This window comes from Sebastes fasciatus, chromosome 7 (assembly GCF_043250625.1).
Source record: "Sebastes fasciatus isolate fSebFas1 chromosome 7, fSebFas1.pri, whole genome shotgun sequence".
Lineage (NCBI taxonomy): Eukaryota > Metazoa > Chordata > Actinopteri > Perciformes > Sebastidae > Sebastes > Sebastes fasciatus.
Window position 1 is genome coordinate 6,353,547 of NC_133801.1, and position 16,838 is coordinate 6,370,384.

At 39.9% G+C, this 16,838-nt stretch overlaps 1 protein-coding gene across 1 annotated transcript in view; it reads right to left on the minus strand.

The window, feature by feature from the left end:
• The window catches only part of acsl3a (acyl-CoA synthetase long chain family member 3a), a 42,446-nt gene extending 28,392 nt beyond the window's left edge, over window positions 1–14,054 (minus strand). The window contains exons 1-3 of the mRNA XM_074641257.1: window positions 13,911–14,054; window positions 5,340–5,880; window positions 2,290–2,467 (exon numbers count right to left, since the gene is read on the minus strand). Of these exons, the coding sequence (XP_074497358.1) occupies window positions 2,290–2,467; window positions 5,340–5,714 (553 nt within the window). The 5' untranslated portion in view covers window positions 5,715–5,880; window positions 13,911–14,054. The remainder of the gene's footprint in view (window positions 1–2,289; window positions 2,468–5,339; window positions 5,881–13,910) is intronic.
• Window positions 14,055–16,838: the final 2,784 nt, after the last annotated feature.

Genomic DNA, 16,838 nt, shown 5'->3' on the forward strand with positions numbered 1-16,838 from the left:
GGGTAGGTTTAGGAAACAAAACTACTAAAGCCAAGTTCAGACTACAAGACTTTCAAAGTCGTCAGATCGCTGTACTGTTCACACTACACAACTTGCCGTCTTGCAACCAGGAGTCTTGATCTTTGCTCTTTGTTGCAAATGCAACACATACAGTAAGTTCCTATGTGTTGTTCCAGGCGACCAGGTTTCCCCTCAACCCATGTCTTACATTCTCATTGGCTGTAGCTTGTGGACCGGAGTCCCTGACAGGTCCAGATATTTAGCGTGCTAAATATCTGGAATGTGTCTGCGAGGCATCGGCGAGCGTCGCCGAGCCTCTCGGCTTGCGTCTTTGAACAGTTCCCACATGACGCTCGAGCCAACGCCGATTTGCCTCGTCTGAAGTCGTGTAGTGGGAACATAAGTTAGGTTTAAGAAAAGATCAACTTGGTTAGGATTAGGCAACAAAACTACTTAGTTAGGTTTAGGAAAGATCTTGGTTTGGTTTAAACTAACTCCAGAAGTGGTGTTACTTAAGTACAGAAGTTATGTGACAAATAAATCAACGTTGACTTCTGGTTTCACACGATGTACTAACGGCGGTCTCCTGGGTGAAAGTTTGGTGATTTTTGACCCACCCATCCAACCCGACTTCCTCCCTACACGGCGTTTGTCGCGCTTTATACTTCCTGGTTCACAATTTCAAAGGGATATACACGAATAACAGTGTATTACTTTTCGTAGGTATATGAACGGTGTATGAGATCAGCCTGTTATATGACAACAGCATCATGTATGCTGTGTGATTGCTGCTCTCGTATTTAACTCACATATATGAAGTATATGAAGTGCGTAGAACTCACAAATAATGAGCACATTTGCCTTCTGACAAAGAGCCAATAAACAGTAAATACACACACACACACACACACACACACACACACACACACACACACACACACACACACACACACACACACACACACACAGTGTGTTTGAGTTCACTGTGGGTCTTTGGCTGACTCCTTGATGCCTCTGTCAACATCAGATGCTCACGTAGACTCTCTCACCCCTCTTCTGACGCCATCACCCCTCACTTCTCTCCCTCTCTGTCCCTTCCTCCGTCGCTCTCTCCAACCTTTAACTCCCCCCGCTCTATGTGTTATTATCCACCGCCCCGGGCCTTCCACTGGCCCACTGTTTGTGTTTGCGAGAGAGAGAAACATTATAAAGACGCTCTATTGGCTTGTTACTGGCCGCATATATTCTAAAAGCATGTCACTTTACTGGAGCATAAACTAAAGCACACAGAGGAAATGAAAGGGTCCTTCAAGGACAATCAAAAAGATTTAATGAGCTTAAAGTGCTGCTGTGGATGCTCATATAGTGAAGAAAGCCCCGAACATATTAAAGAGTAAATCATCACGGCATTCCTCGGGGTAGAAAGCTGCTGCTGTACCGCGCTCTGGAGCTGCGACAAGACAACCATGGCTTCTTCTGAAGTGAAAGTCTTTCTTTCAAAGGATCATATTGAAGATTTTCTTTTGTTTATTTAAAGTAATTCTGCTGTTTTTCTTGTTTTAGATGTCACAATTCTTACAATATCCCCTATAACAATCAGCCTTGTGCTAATGTTAAATGATTCATTTGGACCTGCTCACCTGAAGAAACCAGAAACTATTCTGGGCTGACAGGTACAGCATTTTACACTTATATATATATATATATATATATGTATATATATATATATATATATATATCTACTGTGATGCAAGCTGAAAGAACCATTTTCTTTTGTCAAGAGTGCAACCAGTGTATAAGTGGCAGCGCTGTGCACGTATAAAAAAAAATGGAGTGTTTCCATCACAAGAAAATGAAACGGATGGAGAAGAAAAGGAGTGAAGGAAGTGGGGCACTTACGTAACAGCAAAGCAGAAGGGACAAACTGACCTTCTTCTGTCTCTGCTGCATGTTACTAGTTTTCCACTGCAACCACTAACGTGTGCGTGTACACACACACACACACACACACACACACACAAAGACAAATGGCTATAAACCAGCCTAATTCAGACACATCTGGAAGACGCTCAGTGGGAAAGACAAAATTGAAGAGTGAACTTAGAAACTGAAACTGAAAGTGCACTTTAGTATCAACAAACAGCATTGACAAAACATACAGTATGTAAGAGAGGGATGCTTGTATCCACCTTTGCTGCAGTGTTTGTAAGAACGATTACTTTTCATGAGGTGTTAACCTTATTTGTCCTCCCTCCTCTTTGTATTTCCTCACAGACATACTGGACTTACACGGGAAGTTGTGCATGAAGCACGCCTGGGCAGCAATCATCCACTCGGCCCGAGTCTCACAGAAGATGGCCACGTTGTTTTTGGGCCGCTGACCCAGTGATGCCAAACCGCTGCCGAACTGGGACGCTGCTGACAGCATCTCCTCATAGTTGAGCCAGCAGTACTCACCCAGAACCACCTGCAGGGGGAGTGGGAGGACATGAGATGTGAGGAGTACAGTCACAGTAGTAAATAAAGGAAAGAAGAATACAATGACCCAAATCATTACAATTGAAAAGCCCAATACCCAGTGTGTTGCTTCCATAACATATCTTCTTTCAAACTAGTGGAAAGAAAAACATCCAAAATACACATTTAGGTGTTTATTAAATTTTTACTACTTTGTCTGTTTGCGTCTCTAGATTTCTCCTAAATTCACCAAAAGTTACCATTAGATAATGCCTCATTTGCATATTTAAACATAACATTTCAGAAAACTTGTAATACAAAAAATAATTGTCTTAGTGTCATTAATCAACTGGGGAAGTTTCATGGTGATATCTGTTAGTTCATTTTTTTAACCCTATTCACCTGTAGTGTCTTAGAAATGTATGACATTTTACAATATGTATCTTTAAAGGCTGCTTTCTCTAAATTTGTTTTTTCTCAGACTATGAGCCAGAAATCTCCACTTCAGGAGCACTAACACCGACCAAACTTTCCCGTTTCATTTCAATCTACAATCTGAAGGTTTTTACAGAGGGGTTTGTTCTTATATCATTCATAGTTTGATTTATTGAACATTTTATTCCTAAAAACATGACGAAAATTGTTTTTTTTAATGGCAGTATTTTCTGATTTATGGAGTGATAAAAAGAGATATCCAAAAATCCCCTCTGAAACCTTTGACTCCAATATGTCAACAGAATGAAACTGCTAGATTTCTCCTCCTGAAATTTACGCAAATTAGCAGATATTTGATAAGATAATGCTTCATTTGTATATTTAAACACAACATTTCAGAAAACTTATAAAACAAAAAAATAATTGCCTTAATGTAAGTAATCAGCTGGGGAAGTTTCATGGTGATATCTATTAGTTTGTTAATTAATTGCCCTATTTAATCTATCCGCATTACTCCATCCAAAAGAACATTTGAGGATTCCCCCTTTTTATTGTGTGTTGGTGGTGACATTTTACCACATGGAGTGAAATCCCACAGTCACATGTTTGAACTGTTTTATATTAAAACCAGTTCACTATTGCCAAACAGAGCTACTTCCTCTTCTACTTTCATTCTCAAGCTGTAGCGTTTCATGGTCGTCATCTGCATGAATAAGATAAACACACAGAGACGTCTGGAGATACTCTTCAACACTCTGATGACAGTCAGAGGCCACAAACACACACACACAGGAGCTTCCTGCATGTATTAGTGAGGTTACACTGGCTCCTAATGGTTCATACATGGTAGTGCACACACATACAGAGAAAGGCACAGTGTAATGATGACTATACAGTCCTGTGTTCCACTTGTTGGGAACAATAGCAAGGAGCTGAACAGCTAAGACGCGTTCTCCTGCCGCATTAAGTGTTTCAACAGTGGGGTTTAAATGGATTAGAGGGATCAGGCTGGTGGGATTAATGGGGTAACTCGGAGGTATTGTAAGTCGTGACCGTGCAGGCACTGTACATTACTCCAAAACACACAGATAACACCGTTTCAAAGGGTTCTGCTGGGCAAAGTTTACACTGAACTTTGTGTTAATATATAGCAAATAGATGACACAATAGCACTCAAACTGTCTGCCAGATTTTTACTTATCTTTCATTGAACAATGTCTGGATTATACTCCTGAACAAATACCGATCTCTCTCTCTTTCCTTTTTTTTCATTCCTCATTTATACTTCTCTTTCCTCTATTAACATGTGAAAGGTCAATGGAATTCAGTCCGTCTAGATTTAATTTAAACTTTGAAAATGCTACAAGAGGTTTCTCTAGTGGAGAAAAGGTCATAGAAGAACATTTGAAGCCTGAAGTATTGCAATTCTACAAAGAGTTTTCTGACAGCTTGCCTTGTTCCGCAGTTAAATTGACTGTCCGTGACACCCTGTCTCCTTCTTTCTCGGTTTCTGCTCACTCATTTTCAAATCTATTCTTACTATTCATTCTTCCTTTTTCTGTCCTTTGTACGCCTGTCAATCGATTCAAATATTTAATTGTGATTAATCGCATGATTGTCAGTGATTAATCGTGATTAATCGCAAATTAATCACAAATTTTTTATCTGTTCAAAATGTACCTTAAAGGCAAATTAGTCAGGTATTTAATACTCTTATCAACATGGGAGTGGGCAAATATGCTGCTTAATGCCAATGTATGTATATATTTATTATTGGAAATCAATTAACAACACAAAACAATGACAAATATTGTCCAGAAACCCTCACAGGTACTGCATTTAGCATAAATAATATGCTCAAATCATAACATGGCAAACTGCAGCCCAACAGACAACAACAGCTGTCAGTGTGTCAGTGTGCTGACTTGACTATGACTTGCCCCAAAACTGCATGTGATAATCATAAAGTGGGCATGTCTGTAAAGGGGAGACTCGTGGGTACCCATAGAACCCATTTTCATTCACATATCTTGAGGTCAGAGGTCAAGGGACCCCTTTGAGAATGGCCATGACAGTTTTTCCTCACCAAAACTTAGTGTAAATTTGGAACGTCATTTAGCCTCCTTCTTGACAAGCTAGTATGACCTGGTTATTAGATTAGATTACACTATTAACCTCTAGCTATGACATGGTACCAATGGATTCATTGGGTTTTCTAGTTTCATATGATACCAGTATCTTCACTCTAGCTTTAAAACTGAGCCCGCTACAACCTAAAAATCACAAGTTGCGTTAATGTGTTAAAGAAATTAGTGGCGTTAAAATTAATTTGTGTTAATGCGTTATCGCGTTAACTTTGACTGCCGTGTCCTTTTTCCTCTACATTTCGATTTCCCCCCCTTGCTGCATGTTATTACTATAACCAGACTGTCTGCATCACTCTTTACCTTCTTGAACACCTTCCCATTGCTCTGTTGCTCGTCCTCCTCACTGATCAACTCTCTCGTCCCCAGGCACTGTCTGTGTGAGAACTTCCCGACTGAGTGCTCAAACATCTTATCCAGGGTGTCCATTCCCGGTTGCAGCGACGTCGCCAACCTCTTGGTGGCGCCCAACGCTCTGTAGGGTCCCTCGGGACGTCCCAGCACCGAGCGGGACTTGGGCCTCTTGGCTCGCTCCTCCTCGGAGCCGTAGCAGCCCCCGTCGGATCCGGAGACCCAGCTGAGGATGTAGGAGGGCAGGAATGTGATGAAGGTGTAGATCCACACCATGATGTGGAAGAGGAGCAGCAGCATGGGGTTCAGGTCCTCCTTCAGCTTCATTTCGGTGAAGCTGTGACGACCCTGGAGAGCAGCGAGGACAGTGGAGAGTTGTGAGTAAAAGTTCCTGCTGTTGCAGTCACTCCCTCTTCTCTTCTGTCCTTCTTGTTTTCTTTTAGAGAGCTTCCCTCGTACTTCCTGGCGATAAAAGGCCCACAGGTCCACACTACTGGAAAATAAACATTAAACTGGCGTTAGAGCAACAACTGACATTTAGTTTATAAGATTATGCCTGCATGATCCTTTCCAAGAATCTCAACTCATTCAGAAACTAAAACAAAAAGATAACACGTCACATGAACTCTAGCACTCTAAAAAAAAAGCAGAAGGGAAATCTCGTTTCTGGCAAACCACCGTGTGACGAAACAGAACGGCTCTGTGTTTCAAAAGTTCCTTCTGCAGCGCAACTCACCAAGAACACAGCATGAACACAGCACGAGCAACTGTCAGTGTTGCACACTTAGCATCAAAGAGACGAAGAAAGAAAGCAGCAGGGAAAGATAAGAAACAAAGAAACAAAAAAGAGAAGAAAACCGAAGAGTTTTAACAGACGTAAACGACACTAAATGTGAGAAGGTATATAAGAGGTTTCTGAATGATGTGAGTGTGTGTGACAGGATACAGGCCACTAAACGGGAGTACACAGACAGAAACAACAAGCTGTAGCTGAAGTGTGTGCACTGCCAACTACACTGTACCCATTACACTACATGACGTAAGATTAGAGAGACTGTGTTGGGTTTTGCTCAGATTGGACTGCCACACATCTCCGCAAATGTACTGTATGTGAGTGTGTTTACTAAAATTCATCTCACCTCTTAGTTTAGATTGTAACAATACTCTATCTTTGGACACAGAATCACATACTCAATACAAACTACTACTGTAGGGCGATGATGGGAGACTGTATATACAAAAGGTGCTGGCAGAGTTCAGGAGCTGCCCAGAGTCCTGAACAGAGATCAGAGTTAATGGTTATCTTATCACCGTGGCAGACAGGTTTCCTGTTAGCACTGGTTCTCTATACTTGTATAATAATAACTAGGGCTGTCAAAGTTAACGCGATAATCACATGTTAACACATACGTTTTAACGCCGCTAATTACTTTAACGCAACTTGCGATTTTTAGGTTTTAGCGGGCTCCAATTTGAAGCTAGAGAGAAGATACTGCTATCCTATGAAACTATAAAACCTGAGGAATCCATTGGTACCAACCATGTCATAGCTAGAGGCTCGAGAAACAGGTTAAATAACTCTCCAAACTTGCGCTAAATTTTGGCGAGTAAAAACTGGCATGACCATGTTCAAAGGGGTCCCTTGACCTCTGACCTCAAGATATGTGAATGAAAATAGGTTCTATGGGTACCCACGAGTCTCCCCTTTACAGACATGCCCACTTTGTGATTATCACATGCAGTTTGTCAACGTTTTGTGTTGGTAATTGATTTCCAGTAATAAATATATACATACATTTGCATAAAGAAAGCATATTTACCCACTCCCATGTTTATAAGAGTATTAAATACTTGAAAAAAATCTCCCTTTAAGGTACATTTTGAACAGAAAAATGTGTGATTAATTTACGATTAATCGAGATTAAGTATTTTAATTGATTGACAGCCCTAGTAATAATACATTTTCTTCCTTACCAGCTTTTAGGACACTAAAAGGTCACACAGGTCATGGCAAGATGCTTCTGTTGGTTGTACATATTTACTTACTCTAGGTTTGTTTGTTTTCTTTCTTCTTTTCTTTTACTGTTTGTGCTTGCTTGTGAGTTTTGTGTGTATAGAAGACAGTCAATGTTTTTATGTTTTTTTTTTTTTTGGTCTGGCAGCTCAAACCTTCACACTGTGCCACGGATAAAGCTGACGAGCATGGGGGGATCGTTCTGGTCGCCTGGGGCCACGCCTGTGGAATCAGCTCCACAGGACTAATTAGAGCCTCAGACTCACTTATTTCTAAATCTAATCTTAAAACTCACCTGTTCCTCTAAACCTTCCCTAGACCTGTGGTTTTTATAATTACTAGAATTTTACTTTTTTTATTACAATTTATTTACTTTTAACTTTTGTATTTTGTATTGAATTTATCCTATTTTACTGCTTTTAATCGCAGGTTTTTGGTTGTTGTTTTTTTGTGTAAACTTTCTAAACGCTGATTATGATTGTTATTACCCTTTATGTGAAGCACCTCGAGATTTCACTGTAATTTTTAAGCGTGTTATATAAATCAAATTATTATTAATAATAATAATAATAATAATAATAATTATTATTATTATTATTATTATCTTAAGATGAAAAAAATGCAGTTTTTGTAATGTATGCCTGCCAACACTCGTCTTTTACATTGTTATGTAAATATAAGGTGTCTTATCATTGATCAATAGGACTAAGTACAGTTTAAATGGTTTAAATGCCATTTGAAGCCACCAGTGTGAGAACTAACCTTATTGACATTTCTATTCAGTCCATCTTGACAATTATGCAGCTTAAAAAAACATTTAAAAATGGTGTGAAATACACACTATGACGGCGGTCTATTCTAGCAGCAGTAATTCATTATTCATATGATCATCTTGCTCCCCTGAAGCACCACATCCTTCCCTTCCCCAAACTGCACATTGAGGTGCGCTTGTCGCCCAAATACACTCATCCCTCAAGTGTCCCTTTGAGACTCATAAATAAATCAGGGGTTTTACCAGCAGCTCTCCTAGACTACCATCTGTTCCCCTGTGGGATGTGGACTCTAGGGTGCTTTTGTTCTGCTTGGTGTCTTGTTTCCCAGCCTGGATGCCTTGCATCATCACAGGAAACTACAGCTTACCAAACCTGCACCCTGAGATGCTTTATCCCACCGCCCACTATCAGCCACTGTTTGCTTGTTGGTTCCACTGTCTCTTGCAATTCTTATTTTTTTATTGCAGAAAGTCAAGGTTGAAGATATGGAGGCCAGAGAGGAATCGTCTGGGCAACTGAGGTAAAAGACTAAAGGAAAAGAGCGTCAACAGAGCATGGTGGCAACTTCTTCTACTGCTCTTTTGACAGTGAGCAGAAGTTTGAGGTCTGCTGTAAAAGATTATCAGGCTGCAAGATCAGCTTTAAATTCACCCACCGTTCTAATTTCCTTTATCTTTTGCAAACTATCAGCTCAATTACTGGGTTTCTCATTTTTAAACTGAGTGTTGAAGAGTAATTAGTAAAGAATGAATCTGATTAGATGTTAAAGGGGTACTCCGACAATTTAGTATTGCACTTGGAGAGAGATTTAAAAAAGACTGGTCAAAAGCGGTTGCAGATGGATGGATGGATGGTCAAAAGCAAAACAGCGTAGGTCAATCCTATTTTTTTCTCCCTATAATATGGGTCAAACTGGAAAAACTGGAAACTAGATTTCCCATAATGCAATCTGTTTTGTGAGACCCCAATGTGGAAGTGCCTTAAACTTGCCTTCTTTCTAACAGCCAGCAGGGGGCGACTCCTCTGGTTGCAAAAATAAGTCTTATTGTATAGAAGTCTATGAGAAAATGAGCCTACTTCTCACTTGAGTTATTACCTCAGTAAACATTATAAACATGAGTTTATGGTCTCAATCGCTAGTTTCAAGTCTTCTTCAATACAGCATGATGTTCATTTAGTAAATTATGGTCCCATTTAGAGTCAAATAGACCATAAAGCAGGGGATGCTTTAGGGCATGGGAGTTGTCTGTGTTTTCGTCTTACAACTTTAACCTTTTCACAGTGTGTTTTCAATTCATGAAAGTTAATTATAACCTTTTTGGTCGCCTGAAAATCTCTTATTCAGCGTTCAATTGTACTTAGCTCCACCCTCTCGTGTCGCTTCTGGTTCCAAAAAAACACGATTCAAGGCTCAAGGCTTCAAAACCGTAGTCCACAAACCAATGGGTGATGTCATGGTGACTACGTCCACTTCTTATATACAGTCTATGTATAACACCTACTGTACGTCTAAACTTCAAACTTCAAAACCCAATTTTGTAACTCAGGTTCTCAGTTACAAATTTGAAGTATCAATCCAAGATTTTTTTTCATACTTTGGAAAGCTCCCTTCAGAGCCACAGAAGACTTCATACAACTGTTCTCACAGGGTTAACAGTAGTAACTAAACTCAGCAGCAGAAACTCATATAAGCTGGAACCAGTAAATGTTTGGCATAGCTGCTTGAAAAGTGTCCTGAACAATTCATCGATTATAAAGAAATAGTTGATGATTAATTCTCTGTTAAACAACCAACAAACCGTTTCAGCGCTACGCCTTGATAATACAACATAACAGTGAGGGGTGGTATTGTGTGCAGTAGCAGGTTCCACTAGTCAGATTGGAGATAAGGTGATGCAGTCATAGAGGGGAGGAGATTGTTTGAATTGTGAGAGCTAAAAGGCATTTATGCATGAATAAACATGGAGGTCCACCTGTAATCCCACTGCTTTATGCAACTGTGTGAGTATAACAACAATCATAAGCACCTGTTATGTCTTCCTTTTCATTGATACGGATCACTTACAGCCCTGATTAGCTGTTCACAGACCAGAAGAAACAAGTTGAAACCTGGTTTAGACAAAGAGGCTGGGCCTGACACTTTCCGAAACATCCAACCAGGCACAACCTGATTAACAAGCCCAACTCCTTTCTGTCTCTGTAAAAGGCCTAGCTTTTATTATTTTTAATATAATCTGTCTGTAACCTTTTTAGTGTGTTTTTAATTTTGTTTATTTATTTATTATTGTTAATATTATTATTATATTTTTGTTTTGTTATGTATGTATTTAATTATTTAATTTATTTGTATTATATTTCTTTTGTTTTGTTATGCATTTATTAAATTAATTCAACTCCTCTCTGTCTGCAAAAGGCTTGGCTTTTATTATTTGTGATATAATGTGTTTTTTTAATTTACTTTTTTTGTTTTTATTTATTTATTATTGTTATTATTATTATTATTATTTTTACTATATTTTTGTTTGTTATGAGTGTATTGTATTTATTTATATTTATATTTATTATTTTTATTATTATTATTATATCCTTTTTTTTTGTTGGTAGATTTATATCCTTTTCTTTCTTGTCTACCTTGGTTGTATGTCACGATGGTGGCTCATATCTTGGAAACATAAAGTTATATATTTATATATGTATACATAACTTTATTTAAAAAAAGACCAAGCTCCCTATTTAGCACCACAGCAATACACAAACAAGCATAACTCTAATCTCTGACCTATCATAGCGAGAAGCTGGTAGTCGCAGTATGTAGACTAGTAGTTGCTCAATGGGTGTCTTTATGCAATAAGCAGGCGCTTTGCAGGCAGCCTCCACTCACTGGATTAATTAGGTAATATTGTGACATAGCGGTGGGGTGAGCTAGTGTGTTTGTGTGTGTACGAGGGAACCATTGCTTCCTCAGATTGTGTGAATGGAGTCTTTTGTGTGACGACGTCATCGTGCTTTCACCCACTCTGCTCAGCAGGCAGGCCTCGTAGACTTGCAGAAAGTTCAACATGGCCATTGTGGCGAAACGACGCGGCGACATTCGACTCGGTCTCAAGGGTCAGACTGTGTGTGTGTGTGTGTGAAACAGAAAGAGGAGATGCGTGTTTGTACATGTGTGTGGGCGGTGCAGGACAGATTTGCACACTTTAAGTGTATTTCAAATAGGAACATAATCAAAAGCTTGCAACACACAACGGAAGAGTTTTAATTTCCTTGAGAGTGAAACACAATTGGTTGGATTATGTGGATCAGAGTGCAGCTTTTCTCTGCTTTGTATGCACATGGTGACACAAACTACTGGCAGACATGGCAGCCAGCGACCTGTTCCTTCCTCTGCTCTATTTATACAACAGCTAACAACAGACTCATGAATATATTTATAACACAATAATAATGCAGGCTTAGAGCTGAGCAATATGACGATATAGATCGTCAAAACAATATAAAAAATGTCTATTGTATATATTTTTCTATACGTTTCTATCACGATATATATTCATATGTTTGCACACAAGTTCTTAAAATGAGAAACTACTGAGTACTTTTCATTTGTCAAGTATTTAATTCACACAGGAGTATACAAAAAAATGGTCTTTATCATGTGGCTATTTCATAGAGACTATTTATTTATTTAATTACCAGAAAACATGTTATATCGTGATATATATTGTTATCGAGATATGTAATTACCTATATCGGGATAGAAGTTTTTGGCCATATCGTCTAGCCCTATGCAGACGCACTTCTGAGATATATTATGGCTTCCAAGGAGGAAGACTGTGTGTCTGTCTGTCTGTGTGTTGTCAAATCACATCGGACCATCCTTGCAAGACAATAGCATCTCTGTCTGTAGTTTATGGGACTCCAGTCTACCATTCTCATTTCATATCCGTTGTCACAGGCCAGTTCACTTCAGTTGTGTAAATAGATCTTAAAAGTGGCAAGCAGCAGCTTGAGGTTGTGGTGAGGTGACACAGATTTGATTAAAACTAGGGCTGTCAAAGTTAACGCGATTATGCAAATTCGTCTCAACACCAGTAATTTCTTTAACGCTTTAACACAACTTGTGATTTTTAGGTTGTAGCGGGCTCAGTTTTAAAGCTAGAGTGAAGATACTTGCATGTGAGACAAAAAACTAAGAAATCCATAGGTACCATACATACAGTATGTCATACTAGATGGCGTGAAGGAGGCCAAATAAAGCTCCGAACTTACGCTAAATTTTGGTGAGGAAAACCTGCCATGGCAATTTTCAAAAGGGGTCCCTTGACCTCTGACCTCAAGATATGTGAATGAAAATGGGTTCTCTGGGTACCCACGAGTCTCCCCTTTACAGACATGCTCACTTTATGATAATCACATGTAGTTTTGGGCAAGTCATAGTCAAGTCAGCACACTTACACACTGACAGCTGTTGAGTTTGACATGTTATGATTTGAGCATATTGTTTTATGCTAAATGCAGTAACTGTGAGGACTGTGAGATTTTTTTCTGTTATTAATTGATTTCCAATAATAAATATATACATACATTGGCATAAAGCAGCATATTTGCCCACTCCCATGTTGATAAGAGTATTAAATACTTTGCAAATCTCCCTGTAAGGTTAATTTTGAACAGATAAAAAATTTGATTAATTTGAGGTTAATCGTGATTAAATATGGACAATCATGCTATTAAATATTTCAATCGATTGACAGCCCTAATTAAAACACATATTATAGTATGTGTACTGGTCTGCATTTCATAATTGTCTAAATATGTCTATCAAGAATTATTAAATAAATGAAATTAATTCAAAATTAGTGTGTGCTGATGTTAATAAAAGCTCACTTCCATGTAAAAATATGCTCATTGCAATGAGCTAGTGCTCACATGCAGAAATACTGAAAACCATATGACAGTTATGAATCATTCCTTAATTAAAATGAGAACAACATATTGGAGGATTTTAGATGCCATTATATTATAATGGTTGTCTCAACGAGCCACAGATGTTCAAGCTGCAACATCCAAGAGCACTAACGACTGTCAAACACACCACAACATACAACAAGATATCTTCCAAAAACAAAGTATTTCAAACCGTGTTGGGACATTTTGTTTGACTGCTGTACATTTTATTTAATCTGTTTTATTTAAAACAGTGTTTAAGGCGCTTGTCTTAAAGGTAATTACCGCATTCCGTCCAGAAACACATCAACAACATATAGATATATACATATATATATATTGTAATAGCTAAAATGTTCAAAAACATTGGCACTATTGCATTACGTCTCTTAAGTTGTGGTTTTTTTAGCAGTATTTTATTCCTTTTGTGTTTTTATTTCTGCCAAATGCAATTTTTCTATTAAGATGGCAAAATCCTACCATACCAAGCTGAGTTGGAACAGTGTTTTACAGACACGTTAAAGACATTACCTGTTATGTTTGTTTTGTTTTTGTTATTATGTATCAATTTAATACAATACAGCCTGTCTAAAGAAAGTAATGTAGCCTTGTGACTTAACAGCGAAATTGTCATTTTAAACACAATGTTATTTGAACAGCACGTGAGAGGTGTTTTAATTATTAGAATAAAGTTTGTTACTTCCAGAGTTGTCTCGTTCTTGGACAACTTTACGCAGCACATCTGGCACATCTGGGTATAAACGCGCATCACAAAAGGACATAGAAACTTACCTGAGCAGGTGTCAGATCATCAGGCTGCAGCAGCAGAGACTTTCAACATCCAGCAGCTCTCATCTACACGCTCATAGTGCTCTCTGCTCAAGTGACACGCGCGTCGTGTTGTTGTGCGCCGATGGATGGAGGGAGGGTGGTGCATGAGGTATTCTCTGCGTTATGATTGGACTCGTGGAGGTGGCGCGCGCTAGGGGCTGGGCCACACGTCAGGAAGTCTCGAGGTGACTGCATGGGTTAATCTGTCAGAAGGTATGCAGAACTAGAACTGGTAAAACTATTCATCCAGTTTGTAGTATAGTGGCTTGACACAGTTTCCTACTGAGAGTTGTCTGCTTTGACTCAGATGGTGCCATTCATAAAGCCCCCCCCCCCCCCAAAAAAAACACACATGCATCTTCTACACATGCACAGTTACCAAGGGCCTATGCGAAATGTATGTTGATATGTATTTTTCAAGGAGAGGAAAACATGCACATTGTTAAAATTGTTTGTGGTGCTGGGAGTAGATCCCCTCCAATATGTAGGACCTTCATCAGGACATTAAGAATTAAACATTAAACATTAATTCTTAATGTTCTTTATAAGTCAACGTTTCAGTCAACAAGGACCTTCATCAGGACATTAAGAATTAAACATTAAACATTAATTCTTAATGTTCTTAATGTCCCGGTGAAGGTCCCTGTTGACCGAAACGTTGACTAATAAAGCAGAGGAAAGTGTGTGCGGGAGCAAGTCATTTTTTTATATGTATTTTTCATACACACACATGCATCTTCTACACATGCACAGTTACCAAGGGCCTATGTGAAATGTATGTTGATATGTATTTTTCAAGGAGAGGAAAACATGCACATTGTTAAAATTGTTTGTGGTGCTGGGAGTAGATCCCCTCCAATATGTACTTTTTTTAAAAAATGACTTGCTCCGGCACACACTTTATAAGTCAACGTTTCAGTCAACAAGGACCTTCATCAGGACATTAAGAATTAAACATTAAACATTAATTCTTAATGTTCTTTATAAGTCAACGTTTCAGTCAACAAGGACCTTCATCAGGACATTAAGAATTAAACATTAAACATTAATTCTTAATGTTCTTAATGTCCCGATGAAGGTCCCTGTTGACCGAAACGTTGACTAATAAAGCAGAGGAAAGTGTGTGCGGGAGCAAGTCATTTTTTTATATGTATTTTTCATACACACACATGCATCTTCTACACATGCACAGTTACCAAGGACCTAACTGAAAATGTACCTCATATGTATGTTGACATGTATTTTTCATGCACATACATGGGAGTTGTTGGGGGAAGGGAGTGAACTTGTCATCCAGTTTTTCCAGTAAGTGGAACAACCCTCGGCATACAATGCTGATGCTGGTAATGTTAACTTGAAGTAAAATATATGTAACTGTCACGTTTCAGGAAAGCAAGTTTGGACCCATAAATGCAGAATGAATTGAAGACGTGGCAGCAGGAACAGTTTGATTTATTAACAAAAAAGACTGACAGCTCAGAGTACGAAATCAGGCTGTTAATAGAAATAAAACCAAAACAACTGGAATGCTGAAACACCGGGAGCAAGGCAGTTACAGGCGGAGCAGGGAAACGGGCGGACAGCCCGGGGGCAGAGCAGACAGGTTAAACTGGTCAGGAGGGCGTTGGCATGAGACGTCTAGAGGTTGAGCGGGAGGCTGACGGCAACTGCATGACCCCTCTGAAGAAAGTTCACGGAGGCGGGACCTCTCAGAAGGCCGAAGACAGTGACAGGACCCAGATGAAGGCCAAAGACAGTGACGGGACCCCTCAGAAGGCCAAAGACAGTGACGGGACCCCTTAGGAAGCCGAAGACAGTGACACGGGACCCCTCAGGAGGCTGAAGACGGTGAAGGGGACCCCCCTAGGACACAGCCATGGCGACAGAATTACACTGGAACTTGGCCACGGAGTCTTGAGGCCAGGGAGGGCAGCTGGCGACTGATGATCCAGCTGTAAGTTGGTCCAGTGGTGAGTCGGACAGGGACTTGTGACAGGTGTCGGCCGGACCGCTGACTGGGCATGGGGAGCAGGTGTCGGCCGGGCCGCCAACTCAGAAACTGTCTTGAAGTCAGCTTGGACCTGCGACACAGGAACTGGCTTGACGTCAGCTCGGACCATCGACACCGGAACTGGCTTGAAGTTGGCTTGGATCCCGGTGACCTGAAGTCGGCTCGGCCACTGGACACATGAAGTCGGCTCCGACACTGGAACTGGCTTTGGCGTCGGCAGGGACTGTGCTGTGCGCATCACAACAGCCCGAGCACCGGTCAGGACGGAAGATCGCTAGACGGACGGACAGATGTCAAAATGCACAGATATCTAGTATTTTCACATTTTATTTGTTCATAACAAAAGGTCCAAGCCTTCAGGTGTGCAAGGAAGAAAACGGAGGAAAAGAGGAGGAGGAAAAGTAATCCCAATATAGAGGTATGATGTTGATGTTGGGGGGGGGGGCTCCAAATCCAAATTTCACCTAGGGCACCAAAAGGGCTAGAGCCGGCTTTGTCTCGATAGTCTTGCCATCTGTAATGCCATTTCTTATATGCAGATCATCTTTTACATGCTTCTGTACCACAATCTGTTCTCATAGTTGTTATTGAGAATAACTTCCTTGATACTGTCTGCATCATTATTTCAGGCACATTCAGCCCCTGTTACCTACTGATTCTTTGCTGTCATAGACTTCTATGTCCATCTTCAGCTCTGTTTCTCGTCTAAAATCCTTGAAAACGTGGTCTCTAGGCAACTTTTAGACCTGCTGGTGTAACCGGTGGACTTCTGCATTGTGTTGTGTTGTTTACAAAAGGACACCGTGATCCCGGGATCTCGTCATATATGACCTCTGTTTATTCTCTGCTAAACACACAGGCAAACAGAACCTCCATGT